Source organism: Pan paniscus, chromosome 12, assembly GCF_029289425.2.
Source record: "Pan paniscus chromosome 12, NHGRI_mPanPan1-v2.0_pri, whole genome shotgun sequence".
Lineage (NCBI taxonomy): Eukaryota > Metazoa > Chordata > Mammalia > Primates > Hominidae > Pan > Pan paniscus.
Genome location: NC_073261.2, coordinates 31,096,829 through 31,120,212, shown reverse-complemented (window position 1 = coordinate 31,120,212; position 23,384 = coordinate 31,096,829). Strand labels below are relative to the sequence as shown.

General features: G+C 36.0%; 1 protein-coding gene across 4 annotated transcripts in view; it reads left to right on the top strand.

The window, feature by feature from the left end:
* LOC100968148 (ankyrin repeat domain-containing protein 36B) overlaps positions 1–23,384 on the top strand; it is a 103,360-nt gene that overhangs the window by 32,785 nt on the left and 47,191 nt on the right. For 3 of the 4 annotated variants that reach the window (XM_063594783.1, XM_055107635.1, XM_055107636.2), the window contains 4 exons: positions 3,597–3,670; positions 12,519–12,660; positions 20,031–20,244; positions 22,601–22,784. In XM_063594783.1, coding sequence (XP_063450853.1) covers positions 3,597–3,670; positions 12,519–12,660; positions 20,031–20,244; positions 22,601–22,784 — 614 coding nt within the window. The remainder of the gene's footprint in view (positions 1–3,596; positions 3,671–12,518; positions 12,661–20,030; positions 20,245–22,600; positions 22,785–23,384) is intronic. The other variant, XM_055107637.2, reaches the window with a different exon arrangement.

The following is a 23,384-nucleotide window of genomic DNA, read 5'->3' as shown; positions in this document are numbered from 1 at the left end:
GTTCAAGCAATTCTCCTGCCTCAGCCTCCCAAGTAGCTGGGATTACAGGTATGCCCCACCATGCCCGGCTAATTTTGTATTTTTAGTAGAGACAGGCTTTCTCCATGTTGGTCAGGCTGGTCTTGAGCTCTCGACCTCAGGTGATCCTCCCGCCTCGCCCTCCCAAAGTGCTGGGATTACAGGTGTGAACCACCATGCCTGGCCTAAAATTATAAGGTTTCATTCAGATGTTTCTACTTTTACATTTTGATACTCTGAAGTTTCCAATTTGGAATTTCAATAGTTTTTAGCGAATTAAAGAGATCAATTTTGATACTGTAAAATATTTGTTTTGCTTTAAAAGTCAATTAAAATTATGGCTTTTAGCTAACGAAATGTTTTATTTTGTAACATTTGTTTTGTTTTAACTTTTATTGGTTCTGGTCAATTTTGTTACACTTATTATATTAAGCCAATCAGATGTTCTGATTAGCACACTGTGTGTGTTTCTTTATTTTTTTGTTTTTAATTTTAATGAGTAAATTGTAGGTGTTTATGTTTATGGAGTAAATGAAATAGTTTGATACAGGCATACAATGTGTAATAATGACATCATGGTTAATGGGTTATCCATCACCTCAAGCGTTAACCATTTCTTTGTGCTGTCTTTTAGTTTGTACTTCCTCAGTAATGCTAAAATGGACAATAAGTTATTGCTGACTCTAGTCATGTTTTTGTGCTATATAAAATGTTAAATTTTATTCATTGTTTCTAACTATAGTTTGTACTTATTAAGCATCCTCATTTCCTACCACCCCCACACCCTTCCTAGACTGTGGTAATGGTGATTTTTCTCTTCATCTCCATGAACTCTATTTTTTAAATTTCTCACACCCACAAAGGACTGACAACATGTGAAGCCTTCCTTTCTTTGCCTGGATTATTTTACTTGACATAATGTCCTCTTGTTCCATCCATGTCATGCGAATGAGAGGATCTTATTCTTTCATATGGCTGAGCCATATATGTATCACATTTTTAGAACCCATTTTTCTGTTGATATACATTTAGGTTGATTCCAAATTATGGCTATTGTGGAAAGTGCTGCAATAAACATGTCAGGACAGATTTCTCTTTTATAATACTGATTTTCTTGCTTTTGAGTAGTTACCTAGCAATGGGATTGATGGATCATGTGGGTAGCTGTATTTTTAATTTTTTGAGGACTCTATACTGTTCTCCATAGTGACTGTACTAATTCACAATGCCACCAATGGTGTACGAGGGTTCTGCTTTCTCCACATCCTCACCAGCATTTCTTAATGCCTGCCATTTGGATAAAAGCCATTTTAACTGAGGTGAGATGGTACCTCATTGTAGCTTTGATTTGCATTTCTGTGATGATCAGTGATGTCGAGCACCTTTCCATATACCTGTTTGCCATCTGATAGCAGTTTGAAACATAACAGTATCATTTTGCTACTATTTCTGAGCATGTTTCTAGCCAGAGGGAAAGGAACACAAATTTAGGAAATAGAAATTATACATGTAAGGTACTACTGCTAAATTAAGAGGCTTTCCTCTTTATTTGTGGTGGGAATAATTTATGAGAGCTATATAGAAGTGTTGATATTAGTTAATCAAATGAAATTTATTTGAACTAAGAAACTTTGACTGATTTTACTAAGAAACCTATTTTTTTAAATAAGATCACAGTTCCATGAAAGTGTCTTAGAGATTAGCATGGTATATCAAATCAAACTAATTTTAGAAACAAAAAGTTATAGCATTCATTCTTTGAATAACAAAACCAAAATAATCAGTGAACATTGCACTGATTTTGAAGTATAAAATGTTATTAATAAGTCTGTGGAAATTTAATTTTTTCATTTTTGACAATTATTTACATATTGAAAGCTTATTATACACTTTTTTTTTTTTTTTTTTTTTTTGAGACAGAGTCTTGCTCTGTCTCCCAGCCTGGAGTGTAATGGCACAATCTCGGCTCACTGCAACCTCCACCTCCCGGGTTAAAGCGATTCTCCTGCCTCAGCCCCCTGAGTAGCTGGGATTACAGGCACATGACACCATGCCCAGCTAATTTTTGTATTTTGAGTAGAGATGGGGTTTCACCATGTTAGTCAGGCTGGTCTTGACCTCCTGACCTTGTGATCCACTTGCTTCAGCCTCCCAAAGTGCTGTGATTACAGGCGTGAGCCACCACACCCAGCCTATACACTATTTTTGATGTGGTTTACATATCTTCTTGCATGAGTAGATTCAGAAAGTTCTTGACAGGGCCAAACTGCAGGATACAAGCAATGTAGACATAGCAGTAGCCTACCTAGGAATGAAAAAAATGAATAGTTTTATTAATTTTTATTCTACAACTGTCTAAGCTGATTAATTTTAAACAGTTTCTCTGATGAGAAATAAATTGTATATTTATTGGAAGTGTCCTCACAATTTTGTACTTCCTAAATAATAGGAAAAACAGTTGGACATGATAAATGCTTGTAGTATAATGGTGTAATTGAATCTGAAGTATTGCATTAAAGATAGGCCATAGCATCCTCCCATCAGCTTTGATACTTACTCTCTCAGGATCATGATTTGCTATTCTTTATAAAGATCATTTTTCTCATTATCAGTCAACATGTTTACATTGGAATAGATACACTCTTCTATTTCAGTTATAGTTAGTTGAGACATAATCTCACTTTAGAAACCTTAACTACATATGTTATAAAACCTGTATTAAATAAAACCATTTATCTGAGGAAAGATAGCCAGAATCAAGGAAGACTTCACATAGCTGTCTGAGTCTTAAATTATGAAAGAAATCTGTCAGAATAGTTGAGGAAAATATTTTAGATATAAAGAAGAGACTGTACATTGATGAAAGTGTAAACAGTAGCAGTCATTTTGGAAATGATTAATAATGAACAGCAGGCTCAAAGTGCTGTTCTAAAGGTACTATTGTGAAGTAAAGAACAGTGTGCTGTTACTTTTTCTGTTTCTATTGGAATTTTACATTTTGTTTTATTTCTGATGGTTTCGTTCATTGATGTTGGGTGGGTGAATTTGTGAGTGAATCTTTGACCACGTTTGCATGGCTTGAACCTGGTGACATCTAGTGCCTCCCCAAGTGGTTTGCTGAAGTTTTGGAGGATTAAAAGCCTTTCTTAAAGAAGTAAATATTATACTAAAGATTAAGCTTCGTTGAAACACTTTTATTTTCTGGTTTTAGAAAGACTATCGTTTTTTTTTTTTTTTTGAGACACAGTCTCGCTCTGCCACCCAGGCTGGAGGTGCAGTGGTGAGATCTTCAGCTCACTGCAAGCTCCACCTCCCGGGCTGACGCCATTCTCCTGCCCCAGCCTCCCGACTAGCTGGGACTACAGGCACCTGCCACCACGCCCAGCTAATTTTTTGTATTTTTTAGTAGAGACGGGGTTTCACCTTGTTAGCCAGGATGGTCTCGATCTCCTGACCTCGTGATCCGCCTGCCTCGGCCTCCCAAAGTGCTGGGATTACAGGCGTGAGCCACCGCTGACCATGGCTTTTATCTAACTGTTCTGTGTAGCTCATTTTAACTAAATATATAATTTTTTTAGCAGAACAAGACTTAGAAATGGCATCAGAGGGAGAGCAAAAGAGGCTTGAAGAATATGAAAATAACCAGCCACAGGTATGTAAAAATTTAAAATCAAATTTCTGGTTTAATCTTGTTTTCCTAGCTGTGGTAATACAGCATATTTGAAATGAATTTACCTTTGGATTAGCCTTTTAGTATCAGTTGATTATAATTTAATATTTCATTTTAAAAACATTTAACTAGTTATAAAATTTAAAATAGTGTTGGAATCTATAGCAACTTGTATCTTATCTTTACTCTTGGAATTGAGTTAAAAAGTTCCTGATATTGTTTGCACTTCTATTTTTATAACTTCCTATTATAATAAAGAAGGTAACATCAAATATTGAATTACAATTTTAAGCAATAGAAATTATGAACAATTTAACAGTGATGACCACTGTACTGGATTCAGATTAAAGGAGTAATTATTGCTAGTGGTTCAAACTTTGCAGTTTTTTTATTGCCAGTCACTAATACCAGGGTTAAAAATTTATTTTCCTTTTTGATCTCTGACTTCAGTTTCTATGTTCAGGGAGAGAATGCGTCATAAAATCAACCCAACTGGCTATCAAGAGAATTATACCTTGCAGAATGGCACCTTTGGTATTAGTGTACAAAGAATAACTGCCTAATGTATTTCAATATAGAAAATCTCTAAATAGTTAAATTTATCAAATCCACTGTCATTAGTAGACCTTAGAACTTAAGCCTATAATCTATATAAATATATAACACTGTCAATCATATTACAATGTGTAATTTGCATTAAAATGTAAGAATTTTCTTTTCTTTTTTTATTTTATTATTATTATACTTTAAGTTTTAGGGAACATGTGCACAATGTGCAGGTTAGTTACATATGTATACACGTGCCATGCTGGTGTGCTGCACCCATTAACTCGTCATTTAGCATTAGGTATATCTCCTAATGCTATCCCTCCCCCCTCCCCCCACCCCACAACAGTCCCCAGAGTGTGATGTTCCCCTTCCTGTGTCCATGTGTTCTCATTGTTCAATTCCCACCTATGAGTGAGAACATGCAGTGTTTGGTTTTTTGTCCTTGCGATAGTTTACTGAGAATGATGATTTCCAATTTCATCCATGTCCCTACAAAGGACATGAACTCATCATTTTTTATGGCTGCATAGTATTCCATGGTGTATATGTGCCACATTTTCTTAATCCAGTCTATCATTGTTGGACATTTGGGTTGGTTCCAAGTCTTTGCTATTGTGAATAGTGCCGCAATAAACATACGTGTGCATGTGTCTTTATAGCAGCATGATTTATAGTCCTTTGGGTATATACCCAGTAATGGGATGGCTGGGTCAAATGGTATTTCTAGTTCTAGATCCCTGAGGAATCGCCACACTGAGTTCCACAATGGTTGAACTAGTTTACAGTCCCACCAACAGTGTAAAAGTGTTGCTATTTCTCCACATCCTCTCCAGCACCTGTTGTTTCCAGACTTTTTAATGATTGCCATCCTAACTGGTGTGAGATGATATCTCATTGTGGTTTTGATTTGCATTTCTCTGATGGCCAGTGATGGTGAGCATTTTTTCATGTGTTTTTTGGCTGCATAAATGTCTTCTTTTGAGAAGTGTCTGTTGATATCCTTTGCCCACTTTTTGATGGGGTTGTTTGTTTTTTTCTTGTAAATTTGTTTGGGTTCATTGTAGATTCTGGATATTAGCCCTTTGTCAGATGAGTAGGTTGCAAAAATTTTCTCCCATTTTGTAGGTTGCCTGTTCACTCTGATGGTAGTTTCTTTTGCTGTGCAGAACCTCTTCAGTTTAATTAGATCCCATCTGTCAATTTTGGCTTTTGTTGCCATTGCTTTTGGTGTTTTAGACATGAAGTCCTTGCCCATGCCTATGTCCTGAATGGTAATGCCTAGGTTTTCTTCTAGGGTTTTTATGGTTTTAGGTCTAACGTTTAAGCCTTTAATCCATCTTGAATTAATTTTTGTATAAGGTGTAAGGAAGGGATCGAGTTTCAGCTTTCTACATATGGCTAGCCAGTTTTCCCAGCACCATTTATTAAATAGGGAATCGTTTCCCCATTGCTTGTTTTTCTCAGGGTTGTCAAAGATCAGATAGTTGTAGATATGCGGCGTTATTTCTCAGGGCTCTGTTCTGTTCCATTGGTCTATATCTCTGTTTTGGTACCAGTACCATGCTGTTTTGGTTACTGTAGCCTTGTAGTATAGTTTGAAGTCAGGTAGCGTGATGCCTCCAGCTTTGTTCTTTTGGCTAAGGATTGACTTGGTGATGCGGGCTCTTTTTTGGTTCCGTATGAACTTTAAAGTAGTTTTTTCCAATTCAGTGAAGAAAGTCTTTGGGAGCTTGATGGTGATGGCATTGAATCTATAAATTACCTTGGGCAGTATGGCCGTTTTAACCATACTGATTCTTCCTACCCATGAGCATGGAATGTTCTTCCATTTGTTTGTATCCTCTTTTATTTCCTTGAGCAGTGATTTGTAGTTCTCCTTGAAGAGGTCCTTCACATCCCTTGTAAGTTGGATTCCTAGGTATTTTATTCTCTTTGAAGCATTTGTGAATGGGAATTCACTCATGATTTGGCTCTCTGTTTGTCTGTTGTTGGTGTATAAGAATGCTTATGATTTTTGTACATTGATTTTGTATCCTGAGACTTTGCTGAAGTTGCTGATCAGCTTAAGGAGATTTTGGGCTGAGACAATGGGGTTTTCTAGATATACAGTCATGTCATCTGCAAACAGGGACAATTTGACTTCCTCTTTTCCTAATTGAATACCCTTTATTTCCTTCTCCTGCCTAATGGCCCTGGCCAGAACTTCCAACACTATGTTGAATAGGAGTGGTGAGAGAGGGCATCCCTGTCTTGTGCCCTCTTGTGCCAGTTTTCAAAGGGAATGCTTCCAGTTTTTGCCCATTCAGTATGATATTGGCTGTGGGTTTGTCATAGATAGCTCTTATTATTTTGAAATACGTCCCATCAATACCTAATTTATTGAGAGTTTTTAGCATGAAGGGTTGTTGAATTTTGTCAAAGGCCTTTTCTGCATCTATTGAGATAATCATGTGGTTTTTGTCTTTGGTTCTGTTTATAAGCTGGATTACATTTATTGACTTGCGTATATTGAACCAGCCTTGCATCTCAGGGATGAAGCCCACTTGATCATGGTGGATAAGCTTTTTGATGTGCTGCTGGATTTGGTTTGCCCATATTTTATTGAGGATTTTTGCATCAATATTCATTAAGGATATTGGTCTAAAATTCTCTTTTTTGGTTGTGTCTCTGCCCGGCTTTGGTATCAGGATGATGCTGGCCTCATAAAATGAGTTAGGGAGGATTCCCTCTTTTTCTATTGATTGGAATAGTTTCAGAAGGAAGGGTACCAGTTCCTCCTTGTACCTCTGGTAGAATGCGGCTGTGAATCCATCTGGTCCTGGACTCTTTTTGGTTGGTAAGCTATTGATTATTGCCACAATTTCAGAGCCTGTTATTGGTCTATTCAGAGATTCAACTTCTTCCTGGTTTAGTCTTGGGAGGGTGTATGTGTCCAGGAATTTATCCATTTCTTCTAGATTTTCTAGTTTATTCGCGTAGAGGTGTTTGTAGTATTCTCTGATGGTAGTTTGTATTTCTGTGGGATCGGTGGTGATATCCCCTTTATCATTTTGTATTGCATCTATTTGATTCTTCTCTCTTTTCTTCTTTATTAGTCTTGCTAGCTGTCTATCAATTTTGTTGATCCTTTCAAAAAACTGGCTCCTGGATTCATTAATTTTTTGAAGGGTTTTTTGTGTCTCTATTTCCTTCAGTTCTGCTCTGATTTTAGTTATTTCTTGCCTTCTGCTAGCTTTTGAATGTGTTTTCTCTTGCTTTTCTAGTTCTTTTAATTGTGACGTTAGGGTGTCAATTTTGGATCTTTCCTGCTTTCTCTTGTGGGCATTTAGTGCTATAAATTTCCCTCTACACACTGCTTTGAATGTGTCCCAGAGATTCTGGTATGTTGTGTCTTTGTTCTCGTTGGTTTCAAAGAACATCTTTATTTCTGCCTTCATTTCGTTATGTACCCAGTAGTCATTCAGGAGCAGGTTGTTCAGTTTCCATGTAGTTGAGCGGTTTTGAGTGAGTTTCTTAATCCTCAGTTCTAGTTTGATTGCACTGTGGTCTGACAGACAGTTTGTTATACTTTCTGTTCTTTTACATTTGCTGAGGAGAGCTTTACTTCCAAGTATGTGGTCAATTTTGGAATAGGTGTGGTGTGGTGCTGAAAAAAATGTATATTCTGTTGATTTGGGGTGGAGAGTTCTGTAGATGTCTATTAGGTCCACTTGGTGCCGAGCTGAGTTCAATTCCTGGGTCTCCTTATTAACTTTCTGTCTCATTGATCTGTCCAATGTTGACAGTGGGATGTTAAAGTCTCCCATTATTATTGTGTGGGAGTCTAAGTCTCTTTGTAGGTCACTCAGGACTTGCTTTATGAATCTGGGTGCTCCTGTATTGGGTGCATATATATTTAGGATAGTTAGCTCTTCTTGTTGAATTGATCTCTTTACCATTATGTAATGGCCTTCTTTGTCTCTTTTGATCTTTGTTGGTTTAAAGTCTGTTTTATCAGAGACTAGGATTGCAACCCCTGCCTTTTTTTGTTTTCCATTTGCTTGGTAGATCTTCCTCCATCCTTTTATTTTGAGCCTATGTGTGTCTGCACGTGAGATGGGTTTCCTGAATACAGCACACTGATGGGTCTTGACTCTTTATCCAATTTTCCAGTCTGTGTCTTTTAATTGGAGCATTTAGTCCATTTACATTTAAAGTTAATATTGTTATGTCTGAAATTGATCCTGGCATTATGATGTTAGCTAGTTATTTTGCTCATTAGTTAATGCAGTTTCTTCCTAGTCTCGATGGTCTTTATATTTTGGCATGATTTTGCAGTGGCTGGTACCGGTTGTTCCTTTCCATGTTTAGTGCTTCCTTCAGGAGCTCTTTTAGGGCAGGCCTGGTGGTGACAAAATCTCTCATCATTTGCTTGTCTGTAAAGTATTTTATTTCTCCTTCACTTATGAAGCTTAGTTTGGCAGGATATGAAATTCTGGGTTGAAAATTCTTTTCTTTAAGAATGTTGAATATTGGCCCCCACTCTCTTCCGGCTTGTAGAGTTTCTGCCAAGAGATCCACTGTTAGTCTGATGGGCTTCCCTTTGTGGGCAACCTGACCTTTCTCTCTGGCTGCCCTTAACATTTTTTCCTTCATTTCAACTTTGGTGAATCTGACAATTATGTGTCTTGGAGTTGCTCTTCTCGAGGGGTATCTTTGTGGCGTTGTCTGTATTTCCTGAATCTGAATGTTGGCCTGCCTTGCTAGATTGGGGAAGTTCTCCTGGATAATATCCTGCAGTGTGTTTTCCAACTTGGTTCCATTCTCCCCGTGACTTTCAGGTACACCAATCAGATGTAGATTTGGTCTTTTCACTTAGTCCCATATTTCTTGGAGGCTTTGTTTGTTTCTTTTCATTCTTTTTTCTCTCAAATTCCCTTGTCGTTTCATTTCATTCATTTGATATTCCATCACTGATACCCTTTCTTCCAGTTGATTGCATCGGCTCCTGAGGCTTCTGCATTCTTCACGTAGTTCTCGAGCCTTGGCTTTCAGCTCCATCAGCTCCTTTAAGCACTTCTCTGTATTGGTTATTCTAGGTATACATTCATCTAAACTTTTTTCAAAGTTTTTAACTTCTTTGCCTTTGGTTTGAATTTCCTTCTGTAGCTCAGAGTAGTTTGATCATCTGAAGCCTTCTTCTCTCAACTCGTCAAAGTCATTCTCCGTCCAGCTTTGTTCCGTTGCTGGTGAGGAACTGTGTTCCTTTGGAAGAGGAGAGGCACTCTGCTTTTTAGAGTTTCCAGTTTTTCTGCTCTGTTTTTTCCCCATCTTTGTGGTTTTATCTACTTTTGGTCTTTGATGATGGTGATGTACAGATGAGTTTTTGGTGTGGATGTCCTTTCTGTTTGTTAGTTTTCCTTCTACCAGACAGGACCCTCAGCTGCAGGTCTGTTGGAGTTTGCTAGAGGTCCACTCCAGACCCTGTCTGCCTGGGTATCAGCAGTGGTGGCTGCAGAACAGCAGATTTTCATGAACCGCGAAAGCTGCTGTGTGATCGTTCCTCTGGGAGTTTTGTCTCAGAGGAGTACCCGGCTGTGTGGGGTGTCAGTCTGCCCCTACTGGGGGGTGCCTCCCAGTTAGGCTGCTCAGGGGTCAGTGGTCAGGGTCTCACTTGAGGAGGCAGTCTGCCCATTCTCAGATCTCCAGCTGCATGCTGGGAGAACCACTGCTGTCTTCAAAGCTATCAGACAGGGACATTTAAGTCTGCAGAGGTTACTGCTGTCTTTTTGTTTCTTTGTGCCCTGCCCCCAGAGGTGGCGCCTACAGAGGCAGGCAGGCCTCCTTGAGCTGTGGTGGGCTCCACCCAGTTCGAGCTTCCCAGCTGCTTTGTTTACCTAAGCAAGCCTGGGCAATGGCAGGTGCCCCTCCCCCAGCCTCACTGCTGCCTTGCAGTTTGATCTCAGACTGCTGTGCTAGCAATCAATTAGACTCCATGGGCGTAGGACCCTCTGAGCCAGGTGCAGGATATAATTTCCTGGTGTGCTGTTTTTTAAGCCCATCGGAAAAGTGCAGTATTAGGGTGGGAGTAACCCAATTTTCCAGGTGCTGTCTGTCACCCCTTTCTTTGACTAGGAAAGGGAACTGCCTGACCCCTTCCACTTCCTGAGTGAGGCAATGCCTCACCCTCCTTTGGGTCACGCACGGTGCACTGCACCCACTGTCCAGCACCCACTGTCTGGCACTCTTTAGTGAGATGAACCTGGTACCTCAGATGGAAATGCAGAAACCACCCATCTTCTGCGTCGCTCACGCTGGGAGCTGTAGACTGGAGCTGTTCCTATTCAGCCATCTTGGCTGCCAGACAAAGAATTTTCTTTTCTTACTGACTGGTGGTGATTTTGGTTCCTAATAATTTAAAGTTTGCCTAATCATTAGTAATATTAGGAAAAAGCACTCAAGTGTACACTGTTCATATAGTGATAAAATCTTTTAAAGTGACAGTGCCTTTATAGTACCACAAGTCATCTCCTAATTCATTTTTGGGAAATTTAACACATAATGAATTATTCAAGTTTAGTCCAAACAAACAGTGACAAATTAAAGTTTCATGGTTTATGTTTTTCACTGATTTTAGGCTAATGCAAATTATTTTTCACTTCTTAGTTACAATCCAGTGATTTGGCAGTAGGTAAACATAGATTAAGAAGTTTGATATTAAACTTTAATTATTTTTTAATTTTTCTCTTTTTACACTTGATTATTTAAAGATAAAGTTATTTTTAAAACATGTACTCTGACAGAAAAGACATCTAAGAAAGAAAACTAGCAAATTTATCTTCCACTTTTGCATGTGCAAAAATTGTCTCAACAACTAGTAGTGAAAAGGTGTTGTGATAGAAAGGACCTCTTTATATATGCAGGACTTACTTGTGCACAAAAGTATGAGAGAATGTGGATCAAACAAGACAAATTAGGGTTAAAAAAACCTTTAAAATTCATCACAAATAAGTTAAAGCAGAGTTTTGGTGAAATTTGTGAAAATTACAAAACTGCTTGTATTGAGGAAGAGCAACTACATAATAACTCTACAGGAAGAACAAACTTAAGTAAAAACCTTCTAATTTGATAAATGATTCACCTGATTGTCAGGAAAGTGATGCATCTGGCATGTCTGTCTCTGTAGTAGTCCAAATATTTCCTGAACAAAAATAACCCAGTCTCAAAAATGCCTTTCTTTCTCATTCATACTCTGGGTCCCCAGAATATGCTTGCCAGTCACCTTCAGAGCTTTATTTAAATACAAATAAAGTAGACTGTGAAAATGACAACAAACCAGATACTGAACATGTTTTTAACTCAGACAAGGAAAATTTTTATAATGATACTGAAAGTACAAAAGCAAGAAACCCAGAAGTAGTTATGGATGAAATAAAAGAAGACAAATAGGTTGTGAGGCAAATGACAAAAAACCAAAACACCGCTAATTCAAAATTAAACATCGGACATATGCCTCAATTTAGTGATTCAAAAAGCCTTTTAGGTATGTGGCTTACCTGCTCCAAAGAAATGAAGCATGTGATTTAAAAAAAAAAAAAGATGATGGTGTTTCTGTTGTTACAAACAGTACAAAACCAATACAGAATGTGTTCCAGAAGCCGTTATGTGACAACTGTAGTGCAAATAAGTATGAAAGCATAAAACTTGAATTAGAAAATGTGCATTATTCTCCACCACATGGTGACAGAACATCAGCAGTATGTCTAGAAGTGGAATTAAGTGATATATGCAAAGATTTAAGAATGAGGTAAGCATATTACAAGTAAAGTAGAGTTCCTGGCTTTGGAGAAAGTTCAACTTCCAAAAGACTTAGAGGGTCACTTGCTGCTACTCTGGTTTTTCTCTTCACCAATTATTTGATCCATTTGAATTTTTTTACTTATGAAAATCTCTTGTGTAAAATGGGGTAATCTAAATACCTAATTGTATGTATAAATAGATTGTTTTTGCAATTAAAATAACTCAAGCTCAGGAAGACATTCTCTTAATCTTTGTTCCTTAATTAACCCAAGTCTCTCTGTCAGTTTTCTAAATAGCATAGGAACTGGGAAACTAATTTATCCATAGACCATGTGGTCTTCTGAACTAGAGTCAACATAAAGGAAATTGTTTAAAAAAAAGTACGGAACAGGTACCTGTGTTTGTGCTCATATAAACAGATGGGCAATTCCCACTTCTGTACATTTAGTATATGCTATAAATATTTTGGGGACATTTTGAAACAGTGTTATTTATTTTGTAGGTGAAAAACCAAATACATTCTAGGGATGACCTTGATGACATAATTCAGTTATCTCAAACAGTCTCAGAGGACGGTGACTCGCTTTGCTGTAATTGTAAGAATGTCATATTACTCATTGATCAACATGAAATGAAGTGTAAAGGTAGGACCAATGCATAAATATAAGGCTTTTTAAAAATCCTATAGCAATGTATGCACACATTGCTTAGCACTGTACCATAGAGTACTGATATGTTACAAGAATGTTCATCTCAGAAATATGCCTTATGTTAAAATAGAATGAAAGCAACTGTATCTTGTACCTTCTCAGCCAAAGAGCTATGATCATTTCACTGTACTTTTCTCAGTGTGAATGATACACACATTGTGTTTGTTTACTCTGCTTCTCTTCTATGCCATTACCAATTTACCCATGGTCATGTTACCATTTCCTCCCACCTGAAATACTGTGATAACCCTCTAACTGTCTTTCCTACTATTCCACCTTCCAAAACCATGGCCTGTTCTGCAATCATAATTATATAGTTGTAAAAAATCACACCTGATCATGTTACCTGCTTGCTGAAAACCCAGCTGCCATTTATTGCTATAAGGTATGGATCTCAGTCCTCGAGCTTTATACTGCATCATTGCATACCCTTCTCTGTGCCACAGCCAGTGCCTTAGGTGTTTGCTCCTACAATCAGTAGCTTTAGTGTGGTATAATTGATATGCGATACAGTGCACACATGTAAAAGGTACCATTTGATAAGTTTTAACAGATGTATACACATGTGAAACTATTACCATCATCGAGATAGTCAACATACATCCATCACCCACTAACGTCTCCTCATGGCCCTTCATATTCCTGTTTCTAAAAGCTGCTAAATGGTTTTCCAAAATATTTGTACTATTTTCTATTCTCATCAGCAGTAAATGACCATTCCAGTTGCTATGTTGTCACACTACTGCTGTATTTATTTTTTTAAATTTTAGTTATTCTGATGGGTGTATTATGTATATTCTTATGGGTTTAATGTACATGATCCTAATGACTAAAATGTTGAGCATCTTTCCATGTGTTTATTTGCCATCTGTACATCTTCTTTGTTGAACTGTCTTTTCACATCTTTTGCATATAAAAAAGTAGGTTGATGTTTTCTTACATGTTGAATTTTAATAATTCTGTATGTATTTGGATACTATTACTTTTAGCTACTTTTTTACAAGGGTATTTTTGCCAGTTTTTGGGTTGACTTTTCACTTGCTTTGTAGTATCTTTTGAAGAGCAGAAGATTTTAATCGTAATGAAATCCAGTTTAATTGTTGAATTACAGATTTTGCATTTTGTGTCATATGTAAAAATGTTTGCCTAGCACAAGGTCACAAAGATTTTTCCTGTGTTTGTTCTAGAAATTTTATAGATTTGGATCTTCCATTTAAATCTGTGCTCCATTTTGAGTTTCCTTTTGTCTATGGAGTGAGGTGAGGTATGGATTCAAGTTCACTTTTTGGATATGGACAGCCAATTGTTCCAACACCACATGTTGAAAAGGCTATCCTTTCTCCACTGCATTGCCATCCTGCCTTTGTCAGTCATAAGCTGGTTGCATATGTGTTATCTATTTCTGGACTGTCTGTTGAATTTTATTAATTTGCAGATGCTCCCCAAATTGTGGGAAACCCAGTGTTTGAGTCAAAAGCAATTTAATACTTCAGTAAACCCACTGTAAAGTCAATAAGTCAAACCACCTTAAGTTGGGGATTGTCTGAATTTGACTTTCTTTATACAGGTTGAGCATTGCTAATTTAAATATCCCAAATCTGAAATGCTCTAAAACCCCAGGCTTTTTGATTGCCAACATAGACACCACAGTGGAAAAATTCTACATCCGACCTCATGTATACAAACATTGTTTCATGCCCCAAATTATTAAAAGTATTATTTAAAATTACCTTCAGTCTTTGTGTACAAGGTAAATATGAAAAACAAATGTATTTTGTGTTTAGACTTGGGTCCTATCCCCAAGATATTTCATCATGTATATGCAAATATTCCAAAATCCAAAATCTGAAAAACTTCTAGTCTGAAGCATTTTGAATAAGGGATATTCAGCCTGTACCTATGGCACACTGTTTTTGTTACTATTGATTTATAGTAATTCTTGAAATGAATCCCCCAATTTTGTTCTTTGTTCTGTTTTGACTATGCTAGATCATTTGCATTTTCACATGAACTTTAGAATCAGCTTATCAATAAAATAAAGACTGCTTGCTTGTTGGAAATTAAGTTGGGATTGGGTCATATTTATAGATTAATTTGGGGAGAATTGACATCTTAACAATAGCGAATCTACTCCTCAATAAAGTGTATGTCTGCTTTTATAGAGGTAATATTTAATTTTCTCAGTAGTATTTTGTAGTTTTTAGTTTATAGGTCTTTTCATATTTTATCAGATTTATCTGTATTTCATTTTTGATGAAGTTGTAAATGATAGTTTAATTAGTGTAGATGTATTTGACTTTCTTTATACAGGTTGAGCATTGCTAATCCAAATATACACTTTTATAAAACTATAGAAAATGATAGTTTTAAAATTTTCATTTGATTGTTTATCGCTAGCATATAGAAATACAGTTAATTTTTCTATATTGAATTTGTATCCTTCAATCTTGTTAAACTCACTTATTAGTTCTGGCACATCGTTGGTAGATTTGATCAGATTTTCTTCATAGACCAAAGGTTGTTAAACCTTTCTTTCTCAAACTACCCTCTTACTAAGGATAGTGAATATTTTAGGCTTGTAGCAAAAGGGTCTCTTTTGCAGCTGATAAACTCTGCCATTTTAGTATGAGAGCAGCCATAGATCATCCATAAATTAATGAACACAGCTGTGTTCCAATAAAAGCTTATCGGACAAGAAGCTGGCCCACAGGTTGGGGTTTACCCATACCTATTTTATGGTCATGGTTGTGTATAAAGACAATTTTATTTCTTTTTTTTAAACTTGGATGCCTCTTATTTCTTTTTCTTGCCTGACTGCATTAACTAGAATCTTCAGAACAATGCTACAAACAAGTAGTGAAAGCAGACATTCCCATGTTCTTCCTCATCTTATGGGAAATGCATTCAGTTTTTCACTATGATGCACGTTAGCTGTAGGTTCATCATAGACGTTGTTTATCATGCTGAAGAACTTCCCTTGGATTCTTATGTTACTGAGAGTGTTTCTTCTTTGAGACATCAGGAGTAAATTTTATCAGATGCCTGTGTCTGTTGGGATGATCCTATGGGTCTTCTCTTTCAGTTTGTTTTGTGGTAAATAATGATGATGTTTCAATGTTAAGCCAACCTTCCATTTCTGGAATAAACCCCATTTGTTTATGATGTATTACCTTTTCATTATACTGTCGGATACAATTTACTAAAGTCTCATTTAGAATTTATTATAAAGACTTTTATTTTTTAGACCAGTTTTATGTTCCTGTCAAAATTGAGAGGGAGGTTCAGATATTTTTTTGTATACCCCCAATCCAATACATGTTTAGCCTCCTTCATTACCAGTATCCTTCACCATAGTGGTAGTTGCTATGATAGATGGGCCAAAATTGACACATCACAATCACCCCAAGCCCATAATTTGCATTGGGGTTCACTCTTGGTACTTTACACGTATGGATTTGGACAAATGTACAATGATGTGTATCCATGTTATATAAATTATTTTGACTTCCCTAAAAATCCTCTGTGCTCTGCCTATGTATCTTTTCCTGCTGTCTCTTACCCTTTGGCACCCTTTTACTTTATCCATAGTTTTGCCTTTTCCTGATCATATAGTTGGAACCATACAGTAAGTGCCCTTTTCAGATTAGCTTATGTCACTTGGTAATATGCATTTAAGGTTCCTTCACATATTTTCATGAATTGATTGCTCATTTCTTTATGTGTAGAGTGATATTCCACTGTATGGCTGTGTAACCACAGTTTATTCACTCCACTATGGGAGGATGTCTTCGTTGCATCACAAATTGGTTGTACTTTTACATTCGTGCTCATGAGGGAATTTTCTTGTTGGTAATATTTTCTGGTTTTGGTTCAGGGTAAAGCTAACATTACAGACTGAGTTGAGATACACTCCTTCTTTCTGTTTCTTTTGGGAGAGTTTATGTATAATTGTATTATTTTCTTCCAGAAATGTTTTGTAGAATTCACCAGCATAGCCAGCTGGGTCTGGAGTTTTCTTTTAGGAAGGTTTTTAACTATAACTTAACTTTCTTCTATAGATATAGGGCAATTCACATTATCTATTGCTTCTTGATTGAGATTTGCTAATTTTCATTTTTAAAGGAATTTGTTAATTTTATCTAAGTTGTCCTGTTTACTTACATAGAAATTATAATATCTTGTTATATTTTTAGTATCTGTAGAATCTATAATTATGTCACATTGTTTATTTCTGAAATTAGTAATTTGTATTGTTTCTTTTATTTGGAGCAGCCTGGCTAAATGGAGCTTTATCACATTTATTGATCTCCTCAAGGTGTTTTGTGTTGTTGATTTTTTTCTATTGTTTCTTCTGGAACCAACAGTGTAACAAAATACCATAGACTGGTTCAAACCACGGAAGTTGATTTCTCGCAGTTGTGGGTTCAGCAAAGTCCAAGATCCAGATGCTGTTGTGTTTGGTGTATGGTTAGGGAACACATCCTAGTTCAGGAATGAATTCTTTTTCTCTGTGCCCTCACTTGGCAGAAGGGGTGAAGGAGATCTGGGGTCTGTTGTATAAGAGCACTAAGCACTAATCCCATTCATTAGGGCTTCGCTCTCATGACCAACTACCTGTAAAAATCCCCCCTCCTAATACCGTCACATCTGTGATTGGCTTTCAGCATATAAATTTTGGGGAAGACAAACATTCAGACCACAGCAGATGTTTATTATTTCCTTTCCTCTGCTTGCTTTGGGTTTAAGTCACTCTTCATTTATCTAGTTGCTTAAGGTAGAAGTCAAAGTCATTGATTTAAGACTCTTCTAATGTAGACATTCAGCAGTGCTAAAAATTTGTATTCAAGTACAGCTGTAGCTGCATTCCACAAATTCTGATTGATGAATTTTTATTCAGTTCAGAATATTTTCTATTTTCTATTTCTATTTTCATTACCTGTTTGACCCAGGGTTATTTAGATGTGTGTTACTTAGTTTCCAAATATTTGTGTATTTCCCAGAGTTATTTTTGTTATCGGTCTTTAATCTGATTGATTTGTGGTCAGGGCACATACTTTGTATGACTTAAATCCTTCTGACTCAATCCTTTAATTGAGAGTTGTTGTATGGCCTAAAATATGGTCTATTTTGGTAAGTGTTCCGTGGGTACATGAAAAGCATAGTGTTGTTCAAGTCTATTCTCGCTGATTTTCTGCCTTCTTGTTCTATCACTTATTGAGTAAAGGGTATTGAAACCTCAGATTACCTAGAAATTGTCTGTTACTTTTTGTAGTTCTATCCACTTTGATCTCATATATTGTGAGGCTGGTTTGTTATTAGGGGCATAAAGACTTAGGATTGTTATGTTTTGTTGATTAACTGAACCTTTTACTATTGTGACATGAACTTGGTTATTTATTGCTGGAATGTTTTTTTGCTATGAAATCTACTTTGGTATTAATACAGCCACTCCTGCTCAGCTGCCTTTGCCAACTGTTAGCATGTATCTTTTTCCATCCTTACAACGAATTTGTGTCTTTACATTTAAAGTGCATTTCTTATAGGCAGCCTGTAGTTTGGTCTTGCTTTCTTGCTGAGCCTGACAGTCTGTATTATAGTTGAGGTTCTTAGACAAGTGTCATTTGTAATGTGATTACTGATATAGTTATGTTTGTCTGGTAGCTGTGTGATTGCTGTTAGTCCCAACTGTTCTCTGTTCCCCTTCTTTTCCTGCTTTCCTTTAGATTAGTCAACTGTTTTTTATGATTCAATTTTATATATATTTTTGGGTTTATTAGCGATAACTGTTTTGCTATCTTAGTGTTTAGGATTTTTAGTATATAATTTTAACTTACCTCAGTTCACCTTCAGTAATATTATACATCCTAGATGGTATAAAAAATGACAATGATACATTTTCATTTTTTTCTGTCCCAGACACTTCCTTCCTGAATCTGTGGGATTATGGTTTGTATTAAGGTTAGAATATTTTTGGTCATTTTTTCTTTAATTTTTTTTCTGTCTCTTCTTTTTTATTTGGGGAGTTATCTATTAGCTGCTTGAAAGTTTCTTGCAGTTTATCGTGTCAAATTTAGGAATTTTTCCTTTGTTATCTCTAATTTGTGTTTATTTCCATCCACTATAGTTTTTAATTCTGACAATGTAATTTGCGTCTCTACAAGTATGGTTTGTGTTTTTTTTAAAAAAAACCTTCCCTGCCTCCACTTTATTATCTTGAGTTTTATTTGGAGTACAGAGATTTACTTATAATCTTTCCATTCTTGCTTTTAGATTTGGGGTATTTCCTCACTCCTGAAGCAAGACCTTTCTGAGTATTCATTGTCCTGTGAAGTATGTGGTATTTTGGCCTGGCTCATGGGAATGGACCCTCTTCCAGTCATTGTGTGAACCCCAGACATCTTTTCTGCTAATTTTCTTTAACTGTTTTTTTAAATTTTATTTTCCATTGTTCTTAGGAAGTTTCCTAGCACACAAGCACTTTTCATTACTCCACTAAATACCCAAGAGGGAATTTCTGCACATCTCCAGGATTTGTTTCCTGTACTGCTTTTTTCTCTCCAGTTTTCTGTCCCGTGATCTCTATCTGCTTTGGTTTTACTGGCCTCTCAGCTTCATCACCCCAGCTCTATGTCAGATTTTCTCCCTTTGTCATGGCCTTGAACCTCCATCAAAACTCTGTCAAAAGAGCTGGGATATTTGTAAGGCCTGCTGTATTTGTTTTCTGTCTTTCAGTGATCACCTACCATCTTCATTGCCTGAAGTCCAATGTGTTGAAAATCAGTTTAATGTATTTTGTCTGTTTTGTTTTTTATTCTTTCAGATAAGATGAAAAATCAGTATCTGTTACTCCATCAGAGCTAGTAACAGATTGCAGCAGAGCTTCAGCACAGCAGATGCTGCAAACTAGCCAGAGTGCTTTGCTTTCTTCTTTGCTTAACTGCTTCTTTCTCATCCTTCATTTCTCAGTGTAGCATCTGTTCCTCAGGGAAATCTTCCCTGGGTGAAGTATAGATCAAATTATCTTATGCAATCACATAACTATGGTGTTTTTTTTTTTACAGGACCTATCTGAGTTTATAACTGTCACCTTTTTATCTTGGTTCTTCACTATACTTTAAGCTAAAACAATAGCAGAGGTGTTGTCTTATCTGCAGACCTTACTATAATATCTTCCACCTTGTAGGCACTCAATATGTACATACTTGTTCAACGTATGAATGAATACATGTTAAAAATGCACAGTCCTTTATATCTAAAAATCTACTCATGTATTTTATCTCTACTTTGTTTTTTCCTGGTTACAGATTGTGTTCACCTATTGAAAATTAAAAATACATTTTGTTTATGGAAAAGATTAATAAAACTTAAAGATAACCACTGTAAGCAACTTAGAGTAAAAATTCAAAAAATGAAAAATAAGGCTAGTGTACTACAAAAGAGACTATCTGAAAAAGAAGAAATAAAATCGCAGTTAGAGCATGAAACACTTGAATTGGAAAAAGAACTCTGTAGTTTGAGGTATGATCTAGTTTTAAATAAATGTTTGAAGTGTTTGTTTTATATTAAAGATGTATAAGGAGAAGTTTTGTAATTGCAAACTTTCCTTCTAGGATTTAACAGGGAAGAAAGCTTCTTAATCTTATGGAGTGTGAAATTATTGGATATAATATCACAAGTTCTTAATTGTGATACTTCTCTAATAATTAAATGCATATTCTTTTAAATCATAGTTTTAATGGCTGTATAGAATTTTACCTTTTGGAAATCTCATTATTTAATTGATGAATTGAATTTTAGGTTTTAAAAAGTTTTTGTAATAATGCTACAAGGAACATCTTTTATATACACATAGTTTTCTACATTTCTAATTATTTACATTGGATAAATTCTTCTGGTTAAAGTATAGAAACTTTTTTAGATCTGTTTTAGATCTTTGATCAATATTTCTAAATTGTTCTTAAGAATGTTTATATTAATTTATAATTCAACCAACAGATTATAAAACAGATATTATTCTTTACCCAGAAATTATCAGCCAGGTGCAGTGGCTCATGCCTGTAATCCCAGCACTTTGGTAGGCCGAGGTGGGCAGATCACAAAGTCAGGAGTTCGAGACCAGTCTGCCCAACATAGTGAAATGCTATCTCTACTAAAAATACAAAAAATTAACCATGCGTGGTGGTTGCACCTGTAATCCCAGCTACGCAGGAGGCTGAGGCAGGAGAATCGCATGAACCTGGGAGGCAGAGGTTGCAGTGAGCAGAGATTGCACCAGTGCACTCCAGCCCAGTGATAGTAGGAGACTCCCTCTGAAAAAAAAAAAAAGAAAAAGTATCCAGTTTTATTCTTAATATGCTGGGAATAAAAAGTAAAATGAAAAGTGATTGCTGATTAGCTTATTCAACATCTCTCTCTGCTATGTAGATAAAATTAATTCAGTTTTATGCTGAAGACATGTATTATTCTTTATTGTTTAATTAAATATTAGATCTTGTGTTGTTCCAAAACAGATTTTACAATTGGTTATAGAGTACATACTAATCAGCAGGATAGACTTAAAGTGTTACCCAAAAAACAATCTTAAAAAGTGTAGGGTAATATATTACATTCTTAACCTAGTCTTGGATTACAGTAATCTGCTGATATATGTTTCATAAAGACATCGAAAATGCTATCTTGCAATGTAAATTATGTTTAGGGATACTTGCAATGAATGTTTCATGAAGATGAAAATGTATTTCTAGTGAATGTATCAACTTGTTTATAAAAAGCAACTTTATGTTAATTAACTCTAAATGATTCATCCTAATCGAGGAGTAATTACTGTGTGAAGAAAAGATAATTTTTATCTTGTAACTTTACTGAATAATTTTCAACATCCTTTTTCATAATATTTGCTAGAGTTACTAGTAATAGAAACTTATGCAGGATGTTCTTTTATCAATACATTTCAACTTATACATGCCCTTTGGATGAGATTGAGGTAAGAAATTAAAAACATGAGAACTAGAAAGAAAAATAGTATTTAAGAACATAGAAACTTTATTAGGATAATAAACCAACATATGAATGTTTTGTTTTCTAATATCAACAAAGAGAGTCAAACTCTGTAAGATATTTGAAGAGATTTATTCTGAGCCAAATATGAGTGACCGTGGCCCCCGACACAGCCCTCAGGAGGTCCTGAGAACATGTGCCGGAGGTGGTTGGGGTGCAGCTTGGTTTTATACATTTTAGAGAAGCATGAGACAGCAATCAAATACATGTAAGAAATACATTGGTTTGGTTCAGAAAGGCAGGCCAACTCAAAGCTGGGGCTTCCAGGCTGTAGGTAAATTTAAACATTTTCTGGTTGACAATTGGTTGAGTTTATTTGAAGACCTGGGATTAATGGAAAGAAATGTTCAGGTTAAGATAAATGATTGTGGGGACCAAGTTTTACTGTGCAGAGGAATCTCTCAGCAGACTTCAGAGAGAGCAGGTTGTAAAATGTTTCTTATCGGACCCAAAAGGGTGCCTGGCTCTCAGCTGAATATCCCCTGGATCTGCATAGAAAGGAAGGAAAACAAAGGGGAAAGGTGGTTCTCTATAGAATGTGGATTTTTCCCACAAGAGACTTTGCAGGGCAATTTCAAGGCATGGCAAGGAAATATATTTTGGATTAAATATTTTCTTCCTTGTCTCATAAGGTTATGCCAGAGTCAGATTGAAAAGCAAGTCACAATATACAGGGTTAAATAAAACCCATCTGATGAGAATCCATGGTTTGTAGGGCACGACTCCCTGGACCCCTTAGGTAGGAATTTGGGCAAGATAAAAAATTAGAGCTTGGTACTCACTGATAAGATAAATTCTAAGATAAGTATATTTACAGATTTGCCATACAGCAAGAAAAAAAGAAAAGAAGAAATGTTGAAGAGTTGCACCAAAAAGTTAGGGAAAAGTTAAGAATAACAGAAGAGCAATATAGGATAGAAGCTGATGTGACAAAACCAATTGAACCGGCTCTCAAATCAGCGGAGGTGGAATTGAAGACAGGAGGAAATAATTCAAATCAGGTAAATTAATGTTTGGTAAAACTTCATATTTCTACTCTTATTAATATTACTTATACCATCTCTTTCATTTAACGTATATTATTTAGGCCTGAACAATCCCCAAATTTTATTTCATCTTAAAAATGAATCATGGCATTTATAGCTATAATTATTTATAATAAATCTTGAAATATTTTATTTTAGTTCAAAGGCCTTTTGAAAACAATGCTATTCTACAATATATACTTAATGATATTGTAAGTATTTTGTTCCTAGTGACATAGTTCAGCATATTTTCCCCTATTTCATGTTAATTATGTTTCAAATGTTATGGAAAAGGAATAAAAGTTATCACAGTAGCAAATAATCTCATGATTTTCTAAGAAGAGCTTTATAGATTTAATTTTCTTGACTTTTGGTGTCTTGAAATAAAAGATTATTTTTGTATGTATATATCTACCTCACAGAAGTTACTGATTTGGTGGAAGAGCACTAGGAATAGAGTCAGAAAAGCTGGGAAAAATCCTGCAGCTTGCTTATATTTTTAACCTTTTGCTATAGAATTATAACTAAATGAGTTCATTGATTTGTGCATGTAAAAGTGCTTAGTATAATGCCTAG